The 16,663-nt window shown below is 40.5% G+C and overlaps 1 protein-coding gene across 4 annotated transcripts in view; it reads right to left on the bottom strand.

The window, feature by feature from the left end:
* Positions 1–2,129: 2,129 nt before the first annotated feature.
* The window catches only part of LOC149205908 (uncharacterized), a 304,264-nt gene continuing 289,730 nt past the window's right edge, over positions 2,130–16,663 (bottom strand). For 3 of the 4 annotated variants that reach the window (XM_089393582.1, XM_089393581.1, XM_089393585.1), the window contains one exon: positions 2,130–2,618. In XM_089393582.1, coding sequence (XP_089249708.1) covers positions 2,569–2,618 — 50 coding nt within the window. In that variant the 3' untranslated portion in view covers positions 2,130–2,568. Of the gene's footprint in view, positions 2,619–2,916; positions 2,944–16,663 lie in introns of those variants that run through there. The other variant, XM_089393586.1, reaches the window with a different exon arrangement.

The following is a 16,663-nucleotide window of genomic DNA, read 5'->3' as shown; positions in this document are numbered from 1 at the left end:
ATTCATCTCATTTCATGTTAAGCTTCATTTTGCTGGACATTGGATAAACCAACGCTCCCCGTGTTTTTCGCGACATGGACTAACTGCCTCTTGTGTATCCTTACCTCTCGCGATGTGATCGTTGACTAACACCTGCAGGTTTTGGTCTAACGGAAATCATGATTCCCAACAAGTGGTATCAAACTATAGGTCATGAGTTCAATACATACCTGACTCGCGTTGGGGGGAGATTGTTGGACATTGGATAAACCAACACTCCCGGTGTGTTTGGCGACATGGACTAACAGCCTCTCGTGTATCCTTATCTCTAGTGATGAGAACGTTGACTAACACCTACGGGTTTTGGTCTAATGACAATCGTGATTCCCAACACATTGACATCTTATTTTGCTCATGCAATTCTTATTTTCCATGCTAAATGTGCTAGTATAGTTTCATCTTCCTCATAGTAATAATCTAATTGCAATTTTCATTTCATTTTTCCTTGTATGATTAGAATAGTTTCAATTACATTGCGAACTTTCTAATTTCCAACTTAGTAGTGTCATTTTACTTGTGACTTGTCTCATTTGGAGCTTTTTGTTTGGAGTAATCTTTACATATTGAGCATATTGCAAGTTTATCTCATTTTCATCTCTTTCAACTTTTGCTAAGTTCCACTTGCTTACTCACATGCATTAGTGCTTTATCTAAATTTTTTACTTCGCTTATTTCAATTTCACTCACAACCTCAGCTTGAACAACTTTTCGTTGGAGCAATTTACAATCAATTTGTGGTTTTGCAATTTGTCACTTTAATTGGAACATTCTTAAGAAATTGCAAATTCATCATTTTGAACTTTTAAAATTAACCTCCAAGCATAAGCTTGGTTGATAGACCTTTTAGGAATTCTTCCTCAACTATCATTCAACTTCCCAAAATTTGAGTTTGGTGGAAAGGTAAAACACATGAACTCATTGTTCTCTTGTGTGGCTTAGTCCCCTTCTAGGAACGAAGGCATGCAGGTTGTATTGAAGAACTCGGGGGATATCGTTAATGAAGCCATTGCCTCCTCATCCTAGCCTTCTTGCAACCACCTCTAGTCCTTACCAAGTTGAAGGAGTTGAGAGGAAGAATCACGCTGTAATAGGCATTAACTAAAATCAACCAAGAACAACTTAGAACACAAACACCATACAATTTTGGATGGTTTATCTTGCATGCATTTTGAAGTTGGAATCTCATTGAACATTTCATGATGTAGTTCTTTCTCAAATATATGCAATAGATTTTGAAAGCACTTACATCTCATTTACTTACAAGTATTTTAGTTTCTTCTTGTACTTTGCTTATGCCCATTTCAATCAAATTTAACGTTTTGTATGATTGTTATACATGAGCATACTTCCTTTTGTCAAGTACAAACAATATTTATTTGCAAGCTCTCAATTTTATTTAAGTGCTTGCCTTTCAAAATTGTACCATCATGTTGTAGCCTTGGTTTGGTTCACTAACACGTCTTATAGCTTTTCATTCCAATTGAACCTGTTGTATCTTGAAGATATATTCATTGTTGCAAGTTTTGTTTATTTGATCATACATCTCATTTCTTTCAAGATTATATTTGGCACTGGTCAACTTACATTTGCCTTGCAGGATACATTGTTGAGTTATATTGATCCATTTACATTTTGATGTTGAAGCTCATGATTGTTTCTACTTGCTAAGTTTTTATTGCTTCAAGTTATAGTTATCAAATGGTTGATGCTCTGATTTATCTACTATCTCGTAGAACTTGCTAGTCTAACAAGCCTTCTTTAGAAACCTTCCTTAGGGTCCACCCCCCTTGGCTTTAGCTAGGAGAGAGCCTAAATGGAGAGTTGAGATTAGGTGACAACCCCTTCTCTGAGCTTTGCCACCAAGGCCACACCTAATGGGGTTGAGGACTTTACCCACATTAACTTAGGTGTGTAAGCAAGGTGGCAACAAGACCTACCCTTTACAATTAGGAATATATGCACAAGTAAAATAACTCCAAGGAATTCAGAACTCTGTGATGTATTAGCTATCACCACAAAATCAACTTACTAGTCATACATGTAACATATATCCATTTAAAACTTCAAACCATAAAAAATAATGACACCAGTTATATCAAAGTTGTCCATCAATCTATTACAGTATTAAGGCACACAAAATAAAACAAAAACTTGAATAAAAGAATAATAGCCTCTTCCACTAGGCAACCATTCCACTAATGTGTCAAAGATGACAATGATTAACAATATCGATCTCAATTGTACATTTTCAAACATTCTCAAGAGGGATATTATTGTGATGTCAAAGTCCTTACTCCACCGAAGAGGCTTTAAACCTTGCATAGTTCTTTCACAATGAGTAAACTAAACATCTGGATTCTGAAGCTTTAAAGCTCAGCTATATTAGTAACTGGAATAATTGACAATAATTAACAATATTGATCTCAAATATCCATTTTGAAACATTCTCGAGAGGAATAAGCTCAAGCATGACAACAATTAACAATATTGATTTCAAATCTACATTTGCAAACGTTGTCAAGAGGAACATTATAATGATGCCAAACTCCTTATTTTTTTCACCGAAGAGGCTTTAAACCCTGCACAGTACTTTCACAATGAGAACATTATAACAATTAAAACCTTAAAGCTCAACTATTTTAGTGACTAGAATGCCCACATAGGTTATCTTTATCGACAATTTTTATACACATTAGTTGGTACTTGGAATAAATATAGAGTTCATCAAGAAACTATCTAAGCTACTAATTAATTAAAAGTATGTGTTCATGGAAGCTCACATCAATAAAGAGAAGACATATGCATGACTCACCGTCAAACTGAATATCAAAACTAAATGTCATAGATGGACCCACCTCTGTGTCACTTTAACAACCGTTGAAGTCTAGATCATCACTCATATTCCTATTAACCACATGCAGTAGGTTTATTGCTAATAAGAATTTCCTAAATAACGTTTACATATTGGTAACGATCTTGAAACTGATAAATGATTTTTTCATGTAAAGATATTTCAATGACTCAAAAAATGATGTAACAGTAACACAAAATAACAATTCAAAGTCCAGAAGGACCTAACAATGAGTAGTCCCACGTTAACAAGGTTTTGGCTTCTTTAAGAAGAGCATAGAATCTAGGATTGATAATACCTAAGAAATCTGATTGAAGAAAATAATAATGAAAATTGACGAAAATGACAATGTTTATAATCCCAGGAGCTTGTGTGTGATTAAACAAATTTCAGACTGGATGTCAATAATGCAAAATGCTCCTATGTAAACATCAACATAATCTAGTCATCAATAGAGGAGGTAAATATGCATCTAATTTGGTGTTGTTATGTGTGGAGCACAATGTATTATAATTTCAATGTAAATATGTAAATATACAAATTGTGATGGTTACCATGTAAATGCATGGCAATACCTAAGATTGTATGCAAAAGAAGTACAATGCTCAAGTCTTTGCATTTGATATTTTCTACATTCTCGGAAAAAAAAAACATGGAGGACACGTGGTTGGTAAATAGTAATATGGAGTTGCAATAAGGCATGGCATCCGAGCATAAATGTCGTTGGCTTTCTAGAGGAACTCCAAGGTAAGCACAACAATTTAGAAAATAACCAATCCTTGAGCAAGTAGAAAGGAATCAGGTTTCATCAATTTAAAGTTTAGAAGAAAGTGCTAGAATCAAAACCATATAGACATCAATGATATCAGAAATGAACTGGTCATCAAATCAGTCAACCCCAAAACCGAGAACTGGGGTAAAAATGGCCAACCAAAAAATACATAAATATTCAAATTTTGAAAATAAAGAGCATATATATTTATGTGCATTTATACGAATTCAAACCATTATACACAATTATGCACAGTTTCCCATATATATAGCAAGGTTACATATAACCAAAATAACATCGAGTGCAACCCATATATGAACCAAAAGTACATCAACAAAGAGGCTCTAGATGGCCTCTAGCATCCAAAAGATTCATGCTACAACAAATATTGACATATCATCAAAATCATTGCCTGTATTAGGATCCTCATTATCAATATCACCCTTTAAGCATTAAAATAAGATAGAAAAACCTTAACATGAAAAATCAAGGTTTTGTTTGAGCAATGGGTACATTTTTACTAGGGTCATGACAACAAATTTCAACAATCAATGTCACTAACATCAAGATACATAGAGGCCTTGGTGCTTTTGATTAAATACTAATTCCTTGTCCTCGTACATGATAGAATCCAATGGAAACATTGTAATCCCCCCAATCCTGAAATCCTAAAAATTGTTAAGTCTATTGGATTTTGAGTGGGATCTAAAATTTTACATTCTCCATATGAAATCCAATGAGGATGAAACCACTCTCAAACACCTTGAAAAGAAAAGCCAGCAATTAAGTTTATCATCTGAGGAGTTCTCTCTATGGCTCTCATCCCAACAAGACCCTATTTTGTGTTTTGATGGAGCATCTAAAAATAATCTAGGTGTGGCAAGGGGGGCAAGGGAGTGAGGTGGAGGGGGGCGGGTGTTTTTTGCCCTGGAGGACAATTAGAGCTTTCATATTGATGGGGATTAGATTAAGTCTCTAATAATTAAGCTTAGGCCTATTGCCTCAAAATATCGCAGGTTGTGTGTGGGGAGCTCACAAGGCAAGAACTAGACCAACAGATAACAATATGATGTGTGGCCCACTATCACCAAAGCCACTACCTCCTATTGTTTTGTGGACTTTCACCACTAGGGAGGCTTCCCTATAGTTGGTCACTTAGAAGGATATGTCAAGTACAAGAGATAAGGTGACAAGATAGGCTTATGGAGGACAATTATACCTAATAACAAGGCTTAGTAAGCATAATATGGCAATTTGCATCCTCCAATATGCCTAATTACGACACAAAGTGACTTGGGGCTTGAGAAATAACAAGGAAAAAGGATCAACCTAGAATCACAAGTCCAAGAAAAGGCTACCACCAATGTATACCTTCAACCTAGGGAATAAGAAGTCTTCAATAAGCCCCAAGTTGAAGCCTAGGGAAAACTAGGGTTTTTCTAGGGCAAAATCTACCTAGGGCATAAGACTTTAGCCCTAATATGGATGGATTAACCACTAAAAGGAGTTGATTTTGAAGCAATCACCTTTCCTTGAAGTGTTTAATCCTCCAAACTAGGGAATAAGAAGTCTTCAATAAGCCCCAAGTTGAAGCCTAGGGAAAACTAGGGTTTTTCTAGGGCAAAATCTACCTAGGGCATAAGACTTTAGCCCTAATATGGATGGATTAAACACTAAAAGGAGTTGATTTTGAAGCAATCACCTTTCCTTGAAGTGTTTAATCCTCCCAGGGGCCAATGACTTCAACCCTAGTTGAGATTTGTGCCCTAGCCCTAGCTAGAAACTTATCCTTGAGGGGCCAAAATCATATTTAAGGAGAGAAAACGAGATTTTGGTGTAAGTTTAATGGATGACCGACAAAGTGACCAAGGTCAATGCTTAGTTTTCAGGTGGAGTTTATGGGAGTGTAATATTTGCTAGATCTTGGCAAGGAGTGGGAATAATGAAACCCTAGATTTTAAAATCCTAGCTATCACCTTTGTGAGGGAGAATAGTCAATTAGGAGAGGTAGTTGAAAGATTCACCAATGGGATTAGCATTCATATCCTATAAGTGAGTAATGCATGCAATACTATCATCTATAGTTCATAGAATGATTTTCAACGTCCATACATTAGACACAAAAAGCAAAGATTTATCAAATCCAAGGTACACTTACAAGATAGAATGCATGAACAAAGCCTTTATTGCTCCAAAATGACATCTCCAAAGCTAAAGAAATGGCTCCAATAGCAAAATTCACCATAGATATTAGATTCACATCTCCATTCTTGCATAGCAAGCTCCAGGTGCTTGCTTTAAGCCATATAGAGCTTTCTTCAATCTGCAGACATGAGTCTCCCTCTGATTTATTTTGAATCCTTTACGTTGCTCAATGTACACCTCTTCATCAATAGTCCCATTCAGAAAAGTTGTATTAACATCCATTTGATGGATGTTCCATCCCATAGTAGCAGCGAAGGAAACAAGTGATATGATTGCTATATATCTAGTTGTAGGAGCAAAGGTTTCTTCGTAATCAATACCTTCTTTATGTGAGAAGCCTCTTGCTACAAACCTTGCTTTGTACTTGTCAATGCTCCCATCCACAACATGCTTTATCTTATATATCCATTTTGAAGTGACTATAGATTTTTCACTTAGCCTAGGAATGGTTTCCTAGACATCATTCTTCATAATTGACCGGTATTCTTCTTGCATTCCATTCCTCCACTCTTGATGTTCAATCGCATCTTCATAGGAGGAAGGTTCAACTTCAAGGAGCTCCATCATATATGTTGCATATCCAGAATACCTTTTCAGCCTTTTACTTTCCCTAAAGGTCCCCTTTGTTGTGTTCCCTTTTGCTTCTTGTAGAGTAGTTCTCAACCAAGCATGCCTCTTTCAATTTTTAGGAACAATCACTTGTTGCATAGGCTCACTAGGACCTTCAACATCTTCTTGAGTCAGATCTTGATCATCATTGTCCCTTGAGATATCCTCAAAGATAGGTATCTCTTCTTCATCAAAGTCGACTGGAACATCCTTAGATTTCTTGTAAGCTATACTTTCATCAAAGATGACATCCCTACTTACCTCGATCCAACAATCCTCCTTAATATAGATTTTGTAAGCTTTTGATGAAGCACTATACCCAACAAAGATGCCCTTCATACTAGTAGGATCCAACTTCTTCCTTTTGTCCTTTGGTATGTGAATATAAACATGACACCCAAATATTCAAAGATGATCCACATTCGGCTTCTTTCGTATATATGCTTCTTCTGAAGTCATGTTGTTGAGAATCTTGTGAGGACTTTGGTTCTGCAAGTAAACAGTTGTCACACATGCTTCTCCCCATAGAAATTGAGGGAGATCTTGATCATGTAGCATGGCCTTGACACATTCTTCAATTGTTCTATTCTCCCTTTTAGCCACACCATTCTATTCAGGATTGTAAGGAACAATGAGCTCCCTCTCAATCCCTGCTTCCTTGCATAATGCTATCAGCTCTTTGGAGGTATATTCTCCACCATTATTGGATCTTAGAATTCGAATTCAAGCTTCTGTGATCCATATCATAATGTATAAAGAATTTTTCGGAAGAAATCACATTGAAGATTTTGGTCGACGCGTTTCGAACCAACAAGTGTGGTTCATCTTCAGGACACGATGAAGAAACAGATCTAGGAAGAAGGTTAAATAGGGAGACAGGTCAACCTAACAGCTAGAAGAAAACAACTATATTTGACTCGGGGAGGGAAAGGGGAAATGTTTAATAATATTTAGATAAATTTTATTAATTTATTAATTTAAATCAACGACTATATTTGATTAGGGTTTTAATAATATTTGATTCTTTTTATTTTATTTATATGTATATTGATATAACCAAAGATTAAAAACTAATAATAAAGATTATATATATATATATATAACTAAAGATTAAAAACTAATAATAAAGTAATTATAATATTACTAAACACTAGTATTAATATTAATAATACTAATATTTATATTATTATTAATAATAATATTGATAATACTAAAAAAGAAAAGAAAAGAAAAGGAAACAAAGGGCCTAGACAAAGACGGAGAAAACTAAGAAGAGGGCGGGAATCCAACAACTACTAATTTTCTAGCCGTCGTCCCTATTAATATTATTGGAAGACCTCTCAATTTCAATGGCTTCCCTAAACTTACGATGATGGAAATGAGGAATCTTAGCAATAACCCTAGCCTCCTCAATGCATATATGATGCTTGGTCTTCTCTGCATGTTCGGCCAAAGCTAAAGATTTGGTCCTCCCGTGCTTGATATCAGTAGCGTGTTCCTTAATCCTCTGGTTAATAGAATGACTGGTTTCACTAATGTATGAGGTTCCACAGGAACAAGGGATGATATAAACACCTTTCATATCCATAGGGTTCACGTGGTCTTTAACAGACTTAAGGGAACTTCTAATGGTGCTGAGGGGTCTAAAGGTCGAGGGAATATTATGCTTCTTCAAGATTCTTGCAATCTTGTCTATCTGTCATAATGTATAAAGAATTTTTCGGAAAAAATCACATTGAAGATTTTGGTCGACGCGTTTCAAACCAATAAGTGTGGTTCATCTTCAGGACACGATGAAGAAACAGATCTAGGAATAAGGTTAAATACGGAGACAGGTCAGCGTAATAGCTAGAAGAAAACATTATGATTATGTTGAATCTTATGTTGTATTCAACTGAGAAGGTATAGAGGGGACCATGTATATTCTTGGGGTAAGTGGGAAGGCCAAAGTGATCTTCACAATGAATCAATACTCCCTAAGGAACCAAGGCCCTGCACAAAATAAATTAACCAAGACAGGGAAGTTGGAGTTCAATGAGTGTGTTGCCAAGTGTTGTAGCTACTGGAACACCCTCCAAAATTTTAGCTTGCACCCAAATTTTGGAGCCTTCCTTGGTCTTTTCCATGATTGTTGTAAACACTTAAGCTCATTTTATGACCTTTCTCGAAGTTCTTCGACCATTTTTGCATGTTGGATTAACTGTCGTCTTTGGGCATGTTTGACTGTTGTGTAATGTTTGTGAGCCTTTTCTGGTGGTTTTGAAGGTTGGTCTTTGTTTATATGATTTTTCCCAACCATATAAACATCTGCCGCATTCATAAAAAAATTCTTGAGCACTGTCGCATGAGTGTTGTCATGGTCATCCTAAAGTCTATCTTAAGTGTCGTACTTGTCGTATCTTGTTATGAGGCAGTCACACAAAGGGGAATGCTTTGTGTGTGTGTTTTGATGATCTATTTTGTCTCATAATCAAATTATGCTAAGTATGTGATCACAGTCGAGGTTTATCACGAGTCCATCTCCCTTTCCGCACTTAGTCGTTTTGCAGAAATCTTCCCAACCGAGCAACCTAGCTTCATTTGGCCCCGACTGAACTGCGCATTGTGAAGTCTTAGTTCTCTTGGATGTGACCCTGATGCTTGGAACTACATAGTGCACAGTCCCTTCCCTTCAAGGTTGTTGTTCTGCGCAATTCCTGAGTCCCAACAGCCCTCCTTGACCTCCAAAACTGCGCAGATGCTTCCTCTAGTGTCCTTCCCTCAATTGGAGCTCAATACCTCCAAAAACTACGTAGTTCTTCCTTTCAAGCCTATTAGCTGCACAGTCCCCCTTTCCTCCTGAAACCACGTATTTTTTCCTCCTAGGGACCCATCTCACAACATCCATTGCCTGCTTGAACTGCACAATTTTCTCCCTTATTGGGCACCGCACAATTTTTCCCCTTAATGAGGACTGTGCAGAAATATCCCTCAGTCTAGCCTGAGTTGTGCACTCTCAGTGATCAAGCTCTCTCCCTTTCTATTGGAACTGCATAATGCGTAGTCACTGGGCCCTTTCTCCTAGTTTGTGACTTGTCCTGGGCTCATTTCATGGATAATAATGCATCATCTTAGACTAGGGAGTTTTCGAATTGATGTCATCCCATCATGAGTGAATTGCAGGAACATGTACACTATCAAGTCATGGAAAGATGATGAAGAAGGAGAAGGAGGAGGGAAGCATGCCTAAAGATTCCCTTGCAGCTGAACTTACAAGTGGATCTGTTAAGAGGAAGCAAAGGGACACAAGTTTGCAACTACCATCTGAGACTTAAGATCATTTAAGACTCTGCATCACCAACCCATACAGAGGAGAAGAGAAAGCATATCCAAGAAGATATCTAGCACTCAGCAACAACAATTACTTGACATTTCCACATCATCAATCATTCCATTTTAGCAGTGTAATGTCATGAGTAGTCATCTGCCACATCACTATTGTGGACCATGTATATTGTATTCAAATGTATTGTGAAGTGGAAGTCCAAAGGACACACATGAATAGCAAGAGTCATGTAAGTTGAAAAGTCATAGGAAATTGAATAGTCACGAGGGTAGTCCAAGAGTCATAAGGGGGAAGCATCATCCCTTGCTTATATATATCCCCTCATTGTATGAGCAAAGGAATTTTCACGTTGGCTCCTCCTGCAAAGCATTAGAGAGATCAGCTAGTTCTTTGAGGAGCAAGGAGTGGCTCCAATGTCCCACGGGCCACTACTGAGGTTAGTGATGTACATTATAAACATGTGCCTTGGAAATTTTTCTTAATAATAGAAGCCTTTTAAGGCCATCATGTTCTTTATGCATGGACTACAAATTTTTGTAAGACTATTATGTGGACATTTATATTTCATGTTTTCTTTCACATGTACTAAGATAGTTGAACTATTTTGGTTATTTTAGTGCTTAGATTATTGAGAATGTATTGTGATGGTTATTATCATTGTCCCATCCTTGTGGACTATTCCATGTGATACCAGACAAATCTTTCTTTCTTTGTTGGTTGTAACTACTGTCGCATCTGATGTGGACTTATTTGTTGGATGTTAGACAGATCCTTGTGGTTCATGTGCGTCTCTTCCTGGGAGGTACTATTACCTCTCACTTAGAGGCTCACTTTTCTTTCCCTTTTGCAATAGAAGAACCTCGAAACAGTTGCAACTGCACACTCACAAGGCACACTTCCCTTGCTTTTCAAAGATACCATTGCATCACTCTCTTGTGCTGACAACTAGAACCAAGGAAAATCTTCAAGGATTTGAAAATCGGGCCTTTATAACGAATGGGACTCCTACACCAAATGGTGTGAGCTATAATTTGGAGTTCATATCGGGGAGATCCCCTGAATGTTGGTGGGTCTAGCACCATCAACATAATTCTAGTAAAAATTTAGTGTCGTTGATGATTAAAGCTAAAGATACTATTGAATCTGAAGCTTTCTCAGATGTGATTATAAAATCAAGCATGAATTCATTGGAGTTGTTAAAACTTATGACAAGATGTTTTAGGAACCCAAAGGGTTACCTCCAAAAAAAGGAATCCAAAATGAGATGCAATTGCAAGTAACTCTTCAAATTCTTTACAAGTAACTCATTACATAACATGATGACCTTTCACATTCCACTAATGACACTTGGAATTTCACTTACAACATATTTACAAATAATATTCCATTTCCACATGTACCCATGTAAGGCAAAATAGGATAGAGACAGCCTAACAAGACAAAACAATATGATTCTAAAGTTTGGGGGAAGACCAACTCGGCAACGTCCACTTGGTGCTTCTTGGTCACATATTGATGCCAAGCTTGGTACTTTGTGATGATGTCCCCAAACTACTTGATGGTGTCTTTCTGATAGTGAAATCTTGCCTCCATGGAATCTGTGTATATGGTCTTGGAACTTGTATCCAACCTGTTCTAACGCATGTGAAACATGGTGTTGACAATGACAGGACCAAGTTGATGATGTCATGATGATGTAGGGCCATTGGAGGGCCGCATTGAATCCTCTAAGTGCCATGACTAGAGAGAGGGCTCCAATAAAGATGAATTTGGGGATGGCCCATAATTTTCCATGCAAGTCATCATGTGGTGCCCCATAGTGGGTTTGGGGCACAATTGTTGGTCTCATGGGTCTCTTGATGAAAGATAAGCTTGTAGACTTCTCCAAATAAGGGCTCTAATGATGGTGCCTGCCCTCCCAAGACTCAAGGGTGAGACAATTATCGTTAGAAAGATCTATCCGAGCACTACCACTTTGGGAAGGGCAACATCGGTCCATGGACCCATGTTGCCCCTAGATTTCCCAAAAAACGTCGTTTAGGGCCTCAAAACGGCTCCAGAAGTTCAGGACCCGAAAAACTGCTAAAAATAGTAAGTTGTGCTACAATTAAGGAAACTGAAAATGCTGAGAGAAACAATGGTGGGGGTCCAGGTGGACTTGGTAGGTGGCCACCAATATCCACCTGGATCATTCCTCCCCCCTTAGGAAGCAATGGTCCCCATTGCGTTGAGTTCCTCCATGAGATGAGGAAACTTTTGCTGAACTTGTTCCCTGGTGAGCCACTTGCCCTGCTGAAGGAGTTGGCCTGCTTTGACAACTCGATACAGTTGGATATTCTGTTGGCGATTGTTCTTGATCTATGTGTCCATGATCCGATCAGTTGCAGCTTGTTCCATGCAATCTGGATTTAATTCTGTGGGTTTGAGCTGTTCTGCAATGTCGGATGTGTCTAGCAATGGTGGAAAGTATGGCCAAAGGCGGTCCACATTGAACACTGGGTGCAGGCCAAGGAATGGGGGAATGTTGAGCTCAAATGCATTGTCTCCCATAGCTTTAGTAATGGTGTAAGGACCATATCGGAGTGGTCTCAATTTCCGATAGGCTCCAGTAAGGCGTTCCTTTTGCAAATGCAACCAGACTTTGTCGCCCACCTGAAACTTGTGTGGCACCTGATGTTGATCATGTCGCTGCTTGTACTTGGCATTTGATTTCTCGAGAATGTCATGGACCTGCTGGCGAATATGTTGGATGCGCTCAATGAAGCTGGTGGCCTTATCTGTTTCAGACTGGACATGAGCTGAATTTATGTGAGTAGCTGCAAGTGGCATGGCCACATCAATGGGGCATAGTGGCTAGAATCCCAAACCCACCTGAAAAGGGCTATGGCCAGTGGAGCTGTGAAGAGCTCGGTTGTAGCTGTGCTGAACATAGGGGAGGCTCTCGTCCCATGTGCGTGGATGCTTTGAGTTATACATGCGCAGAATGTGCACAATCATCCTATTGACAACCTCTGTCTGGCCATCAGTTTGAGGATGGAAGGCTATGGACTTCGTGAGTTTGGTGTCCAGCATTGACCAGAGACTGGACCAAAATGTGCTGAGAAACCGACTGTCCCGATCTGAGATGATAGACTGTGGGATCCCAAAGTGCACCCACACTCGTTCAAAGAAGAGTTTAGCAGTGGCTTCTGCTGTGATTATCTTCTTGCAGGCCGCCATAATGGCGATCTTCGAGAACCTGTCGACGACCACAAAAACACAGTCATTTCCATGCTTAGTGGAAGGAAGGCCTGACATGTAATCCATGGAGATGGATTCCCAAGGTCGACTAGGGGTAGGCAATGGGGTATAGAGGCCGTGCTTCTTAATGGTCGGTTTGGCAATGGCACAGGCAGTACATGATCTGATGTACTTCCCAACATCCTGTCGAAGATTCGGCCAATAGAAATAATTTTGCAGTACTGCCACTGTTTTCTCGACCCCGAAATGCCCAGCAGCCCGACTGTAGTGTGCTTCCCAAATCATCTTGGCACGCTCGCTTGAAGGAACACAAAGGTGACCCAGGTGGCATAACAGGGCATCCTGGAGGTGAAAATCTGGAACATGCCGACCCTCCAAGAGTGTCTGGTATGTGTGGCCGAATTCTGGGTCACTTTTGTAGAGATGTGGCCAATCAGAAGTCTCGTGCCCACAAGAGTTGAGCACAGTGGTTAATGCCATGATCGGTGGTCGACTGAGGCAATCTGCAACATTATTGGTGCTGCCCTTCTTATACTTGATATTCAAATGGAACTGTTGCAGGTATGTAGACCACTTCTGATGGCGATCATTCTGCAATTTCCCTTGGGTCTGTATGAACTGCAGGGGTCAGTGGTCTGTGTGGATGACCGTTTCCTTCCCCAAAATGTAATGCTTCCATTGTCGGCAGGCCTGTACAATGGAATACATCTCTTTATCATAAGTGGGGTACTTCTGGACTGTGTCTGAAAGTGTTTCACTGTGATATGCCACTGGATGTCCATGTTGAGTAACGATTGCCCCAATAGCATAGTCAGAGGCATCTGTCTCGACCTCAAATGGTTGTTGTAAATCTGGTAACGCGAGCACTGGTGCCGTGCAGAGGCGATCCTTCAACTCCATGAATGCCTTCTGTTGAGATTCAGACCAAAAGAATTTTGCTTTCGCCCCTCCCTTGGTGACTTGACTCAAGGGCCAAGTAATATGAGAAAACCCCAACACGAACCTGCGGTAGAAGTTGGCAAGACCTAGAAAGCTGCGGAGCTCTGTTAGAGTGGTTGGAGATGGCCAACCCCGAATGACTTGGATCTTGGCTAGATCGACATGCACCCCCTGTTCATCAATGATGTATCCCAAATGCTGAACCGTGGTCATGCCAAAAGTGCATTTCTCCAAATTGGCACATAGCTTGTGTTGTTGCAGTGTTTGGAGAACCTGTCGGATGTGGTGGAGCTGCTCTTCCCAACTCTGGCTGAAGATCAGAATGTCATCCAAGTATACTACTACAAAGGAGTTGGTGAATGGCCGCAAGATGTCATCCATTAGCCTCATGAAGGTTGCAGGAGCATTCGTCAATCCGAAAGGCATAACCAACCATTCGAAAAGGCCCTCCTTGGATTTGAAGGCAGTCTTCCACACATCAGAGGGTTCGATTGGTACCTGGTGATATCCTGACTTCAGATCGATCTTGTTGAAATATTTCGCCCCCTTTAGTTGGTCCAGGAGGTCATCAATCCGCGGCATCGGGTACCTATTACGGACAGTGATCTTGTTCAACGTCCGATAGTCAATACAAAGTCTCCACGTCCCATCCTTCTTCTGTACCAACACGATCGAGCTCCCACAAGGCGATGAACTCGGACGGATGTGACCTTTCTGCAGGAGCTCCTGAATCTGCCTCTTGATTTCATTGTTCTCCAGAACAGAGCGCCGATAAATTGGTCCATTGGGTAGTGGCGCACCTGGGGTCAGATCGATGGAGTGCTTGACCTGACAGTGCAGAGGAACCCCTGCAGGGGAGGTGAAGATGTCCTTGTACTCCTCCACAACCTTGTCCATCTGTAGTTGTCGTGCAGAGGGACCCCGTCTGGAGGCCGCGGCCACCATCTTCTTCTTTCCTTGAGGGCGTATCATCAGGAAAACAAATTTCTTGGTTTTGGAAATGATCTTACTGCATTGTTTTGCAGTAATCAAAGAGATGGCGGTAGGTGGTGCTACCTCTGGTATCCTGTACAACTTATTTCCCAATGTAATAATAACAGCATGAGGCTTTGATTCATACATAGCATGTCGCTTCCACAAGTATGGTTGTCCTAATAATACATCACAAACTTCAAGGGGAGCAATGTCACACAATACCTCATCCGTGAAGGGCTTGATGTTGTATGGAAGGCGACACTGTTGGCTCACACGAAGATCTCGTCCTTGGTGAAACCACCCAATGGTGTATGGTTGTGGATGTGCTGTGGTCGGTAAGCCCAACCGCTTCACGACCTCTGCCGAAATGAGGTTCTTTTGACTCCCGCTATCAACAATGAACTATATCGAGGAGCCCTTTACCCACATCTGGGAGTGGAAGAGACGCTCCTCCTCCTCTGGATCTTCGGGTTCATTTTTCTGGATCTTGGCGGTAGCAACAGTGGCGTTGGGATCCGCATCAATGATCTGCTTCCCTTTTTCATTCCCCTTATCAGGTTCTGACTCAGAGTCTGAACATGCATCTGATTCAGAAACCTTTAGCTCAGCCACCAGTGACTGCTTGGCCCGACACTCACTTGTGTTGTGAGTGGAGCTCTTATGGAACTCACACCATTTTCCAGTGTCTTTTTTCGGATTCGCGGCGCTGTTCTTTGCTTGCAGCTTCGGCGGGTTGTCTTGGGCTGTCCCGCCTTGGCTTTGTCCTTTGTTCTGTGGTTTAGGGGCACCTTTCCCTTGCTTTGGATTCGCAGATCCAAAGTCTCGCTTCTTTTGTTTAAACTTCTGCTCGACCTTGACAGCATATCGGTATGCTGCGCCGAGCGAGGAGATGTTCAGGAATTGTATTTCTTCTTGGATGTACTTGTGCAGGCAACCACGATATTTGAGTATCAAATGTTGCTCTGAATCCTCGATACCCAACTTTGTGCGAAGGGTATGGAAAAGATTGGTGAACTCTGGCACGTCTTGGTCCCTTCCCTGCCGCAGCGTGGTCCACTTTATGTATTCATCCTCATAGCTTCCGACAGGGTAGTACTGCTTCTTGATGGCATCCCGGAATGAATTCCAGGTGGGTGCGGCTGAAAATAGTGAGCCAGTACTTTCATCCTTCTGCTCGCAGTAGGTTTCCCACCAGTCCTTGACGTGGGGGGCTGCTTTGAGAAGAGCGAAAACAATCTTTTCCCGACTCGAAAATTCATGAACAGAAAAATAACCCTTTAGCAGATTTAACCATTTATCTACGGCATCTGCGTCTATCTGACCCTCGAATATGGAGATTTCAAAATTAACTTGTACCTTAAAGGGCGTGGCATTTCCAGAGTAGCTGCTGGAAGCCGATGCGTCGGTTCTGGGTAGCCGTTGAAGGATCTGGGCAAAGTTGTCCATCATTACGTTCCGTTGTCGCTAGAGGGCTTCTTCGAGCAAGATTTTGATGGGATCTCCCGCCCCCTCGTCTTTCTTCTCATCCGCCATGGGAGGCCGTCGGGATTTGCGAGGTCGGCCTTGCAAAGGTTCAACCAGTTCAAGCCCTAACTCCTTATATCCCGACCTTGTTGGGGACATGCAAATAAAAACAGAGAAAAAGCAGACTGCTCTGATACCACTGATCCGGATTTAAACAGGAACGCAACAAATTATAGAGATAACC

The sequence above is a fragment of the Pinus tabuliformis genome, chromosome 1_2, assembly GCF_031772625.1.
Source record: "Pinus tabuliformis cultivar Carrire ecotype Pingquan chromosome 1_2, CPIR1, whole genome shotgun sequence".
NCBI lineage: Eukaryota > Viridiplantae > Streptophyta > Pinopsida > Pinales > Pinaceae > Pinus > Pinus tabuliformis.
The sequence above is the reverse complement of the archived record's forward strand: the minus strand, read 5'-3'. Positions and strand labels throughout refer to the sequence as shown.